Raw genomic sequence first — 4,180 nt, 5'->3', positions numbered from 1 at the left:
TGTTTAGACTCAGTCAAATAGCTTGAAATTGAATGCAAATTCGTGATTTTTTTAGTAAAAGATTAAAATATAAATAATTTGGTATTGGTTTTAATATCCTATATTTGTTATTTAATAAATAATGATGAAAAACAAGAGGGTGAACGTGGTGCTCGTTCAATACCAATGGTGGGATGTTGCATAGCAATATCAAGTATCAACCATAAAAGATTAATGTAAAATTTTATAGTATTTTTTTTAAAATACTTTGGCATTATTAAAAGTAGATATAGTTTAACAATACTTAAAGCTTAAGTCTAATAATTAATTCAACATGTTCAATACAGATAACGTTAATTAACATCATTCGCATGTGCTAAATGATTCAAATTGACGTCATATACCTTTTTGTTAAATGCATTATATGGTTAAACTTTAGATTTTCAGTTAATATTTTCTAAAATTATTATTTCATATGTACCTATGAATAAGTAATTTATTGATGTTTTAATTTTCCAATTTTTAAGATTTTATTTTTTAAACCCCTATTTTTCAGCATTACAACAAATATACTCAAGTATGATATCCAACTAACATGTTAAAATATAATTTTTAATAGTTTGGTCTATTTAAAAAAACATTTAAGATACATCATTAAAACATTAAAAATCATGTAATGTTTAATTTAAAAAAACCTTCATGTATTTCATACAGTCATATTTCAATTTACAAAAAGTTTGACATATATTTTATAATTAACAAACTGTACCATCATAATAATATACTAACAAATTTTTAATGTATTATATAAATTATTATTAAAATCCTTTGTACTGACAAGTGGCAATAATTTCATTAACATGGATAACAAAATTTGTTGATCATTATACAGAACAATAACAATTATATCTAGTTTAATAATCTTAAAAGATATCAGTGCACTAAATGTTTTCTCTCTGATCCACATACTACATTAAAATATGTATTCAGCAGACCAACCCTGTATTGTTAACTTAAATATTAAATAAATTGATCTTTATCTAACTCAAAGTAAGAACATCTACATTCCTGTGTTGGATTTTTACGAGAATTCAATTTTTATGCCAGTAATGAATATATAAAACATTATATGTAATATAAAAATGATCATGATGGCTTCAAATTTCATAAAAAATCCTACACATTTACACAGATAATGTTCTTGAATTTAAGTTTATAATAAGTCGTCAAATAACTCTTATACTAAAGCTAACTACATAAGATTAGGTCTGCTGAACTTGGTTGTGCTAGATTCAGAGAGAGAAGACTAATTGAACGCTGACACCCTCTTAAATAATGTTTGAAATAAACCAAAAATAAAAAATAAATGGCAGGATTATAATTATTTTATAACATTTTGAATACTTCCATCAATACAATTTTATTTTATTCTACTAGAAAATATTTAATTGAATTTATTTTTTGTTCACAGGTAGTAAAAATTGTACGAAATTCTGAAACTGCTGGACGTTATATTTCATACAGATTGGTATGCTGAAGCTGAATATTAAAAGCTATTGTAATTTTTTCACTCAAAAAATATTATACTATAATTATAAAATATAAGACATTTTTAATAGGTATATTATCTACATTATTTATTATTGATACTTGGTATGACTTCCCACAAAGATGCCATTGTATAACCATCTGGCAATGTTTCAATTGCTAAACCTATTGTAGAATCATACTGTGGTAGTCCATCTTCTTTACCCGTCTTACTTACACTATATGCAGCTAAAGTATTTGAAACACCTATTATATTCTCGTCTTCAAATTCATCATAGTTTGGGAGTATTGGCGGTGTTAGAGCAGGTTCATTATTTTCTATCTAAAACATATTTAGTATAATTTAATAAATATACAATAAAAATGTTAGTATAAGAAAAAAACCTGATCAGTAGTAACAAAATGTACTCCAAATTCTGGTGCTTGAGCATGAATACGAAACAATGATGATAGCTCCTTAGTAACCGATCGTAATCGGTCCTTAGGATCAATTCGAAATCCAAGTGTAAAGCCTCCACTGTAACCATTTGTTTCTATCACTAACACTTCACCGAATTTGGATTCCCTAATTTTTATCTAGTGCAGAAATATTAATATTACATAAGATTAAATTTTAATTTTTTTAATTAATTTCAACTTACAGAGTTTATATGAATGTATGGAAGCGATATATTGAATGTCTCATTACTTTCTGCATACCACACTAATCGAATATTTGTTATTATAAATGTTCCCAAATTTCCCTGTAATAATTTATTTTAAACAAAAATAAGCAAAACAATAATAACTATGAGTATAAATTAAAAAAAAATTAATGTTTTTATTGATTATAGCTGGTTACTTGTTCACTAGATAAATTCCATACACCATTAACGTCAGAATACATTTTTTCAAACATCAATAGCCTTAAACGCCCATTCTTCAATATTGCTCCCCTAAGTTTTAATTCTCGGTAAAGTCTACTTGAGTTATAAGCTCTAAAACCAAATTGAGCATACAACTTAAAAATACTATACATTGTACATAAATAATTTTGTATTGGCATACTTGAAAACTCCAATAAATGATGTGAAATGCCTTGTATTACCAGGTATCAAATTTGTAAAAACAAATTCATATCTCAATCCATTGTATTTAGCTTGAATATAAATTGCTTCTGTTATTCCTTTTAGTCTCTAAGATATAATAAAGATTTTCCACTTTCATTTTTATAAGCAATTTGCTTTTATGCACATCACCACAATATTATAAAGTATTAAATCACTTACCGAGTTAACAATCCGCGTAGAAACATCCTGTATACAATTGTAACCAATAGCTATATACATTATACATATAAAATAATGTTAATATAATGATTTACATAATATTTATGAGTGTAATCAATTTAATACTATTATGAATACTACTATGTACTTTTTCTCACATAAGCTTATTCTTGCTAAAGTCATTGAATGCCAGATTGCTCTCAAATTTGTAATGACAAGTACACCTTTATCACCACTATTTCCTTTTGTATCTTCAATAAATTCTAAGCGATCTATTATTTTTTCTCCATTTCTCATCTTCAACGCTTTACTAGAATAAAAAATGTTTTCAAATAAAACATCTACATATTTTAAATAATTATACATTTTGAGGTTTATAGTTTTATAAAATTATAGCACACAATATTGTTTATTTAAGATAAATTATCCCAAGAACTTAAAAAATATTAAATTTCACATTCACTTGCAAATAATTAAATACATTTATGAATAAACTTGGGGAAAAAAATGTATGCTTCAACTTATTTAACTATCTACCTATCATATAACATAGTATAATCAATATAGGTAAAACAAATAGTGACTACCTACTTAATACTTAAATCAAATTGAATTTCTTGATCTTCCCATGTCTCGAATAAGTCCATGGTGTTAGTAGCGAGTTGTGTGTGAGGCCAAATTGATAACATTTAATTATTTTGATCATTTATCTTAGACGTATACAATTATTGTTTCTGATGAAAGTTTTTGGTCTTCAATCAAACACTGTTGGCTACAAAAAAAAAAAAATAAAAAAAAAATAGAGCTTTGCACTAATTAATGAGAGTTAACCGTTTGTACATAGCCAGTCGAAGATTAATAGAGCCATAATAATATGCAATCGTTATAATTTATGTTTCATTGCATTATTGTATATAAACCACAAGGTGTAGTGGTGTAGGTCCCTACACGTTGCCAGGCAACGGTTCTTGAACAAAATAGAATTTATGTAAAAAATTTTATTCATAAATTATAATACCTACTTACGCAGAACGTACAATAACAATACGAATGTGTTATCATGTTGGTAAAAAACATCGTAGACTAACTGCTAATTAAACAATTGATTTTCGACAATTCCATCTGATGAATATAACATAAATAATGTTGATATTTGACAAAACATTAACGGTGTACGACAGTCAACGCGTTGATATGCAAGGGATGTTTTATTTGTTCCATATTCAAATAACTCTCAAAATGTTTGGGTTGTTTTTATGATTATTGTTGTTATTAGTTATTAGTTTATTACGAATAAATGGTAAGTTAAATTTAATGTTATAGATTCTGAGCGGAGATATAAATGTGTTGGTGTTCCAAAGAGGTGAATTTTTTTTATAGGTAGG

The 4,180-nt window shown here is 26.0% G+C and overlaps 1 protein-coding gene across 2 annotated transcripts; it reads right to left on the bottom strand.

Annotated features, from left to right (window-relative positions):
• Positions 1–1,132: 1,132 nt before the first annotated feature.
• On the bottom strand, positions 1,133–3,706 carry LOC112592243 (Bardet-Biedl syndrome 5 protein homolog). Of its 2 annotated transcripts, XM_025336255.1 has the most exons (9): positions 3,627–3,706; positions 3,387–3,567; positions 2,954–3,105; positions 2,796–2,845; positions 2,575–2,702; positions 2,369–2,504; positions 2,169–2,270; positions 1,912–2,103; positions 1,133–1,849 (listed from the first exon to the last, which is right to left on the bottom strand). In XM_025336255.1, exons 2-9 carry the CDS (start codon positions 3,482–3,484, stop codon positions 1,613–1,615), a joined length of 1,095 nt encoding a protein of 364 aa, XP_025192040.1. In that variant the 5' UTR covers positions 3,485–3,567; positions 3,627–3,706; the 3' UTR covers positions 1,133–1,612. The 2 variants fall into 2 exon arrangements, with proteins under 2 accessions (XP_025192040.1, XP_025192039.1); XM_025336254.1 differs by having other exon boundaries at positions 3,387–3,670.
• Positions 3,707–4,180: the final 474 nt, after the last annotated feature.

This window comes from Melanaphis sacchari, unplaced genomic scaffold, assembly GCF_002803265.2.
Source record: "Melanaphis sacchari strain LSU unplaced genomic scaffold, SCAv2.0 Contig1635_pilon_pilon, whole genome shotgun sequence".
In the NCBI taxonomy this organism is placed as follows: domain Eukaryota; kingdom Metazoa; phylum Arthropoda; class Insecta; order Hemiptera; family Aphididae; genus Melanaphis; species Melanaphis sacchari.
Note: the sequence above shows the minus strand (reverse complement) of the source record. Positions and strands in the feature narration are given on the sequence as shown.

Bases quoted from the DNA above. Each gene is read 5' to 3' on its own strand.
- LOC112592243 (XM_025336255.1), bottom strand. From the start codon at position 3,484: ATGTTATCAATTTGGCCTCACACACAACTCGCTACTAACACCATGGAC. The intron at 2,846-2,953 runs GTGAGAAAAAGT...TAATGTATATAG, and splicing joins TTTAGCAAGAATAAGCTTAT to CTATTGGTTACAATTGTATA. The intron at 2,104-2,168 runs GTAAGTTGAAAT...TTTCTGCACTAG, and splicing joins CATACATTCATATAAACTCT to ATAAAAATTAGGGAATCCAA.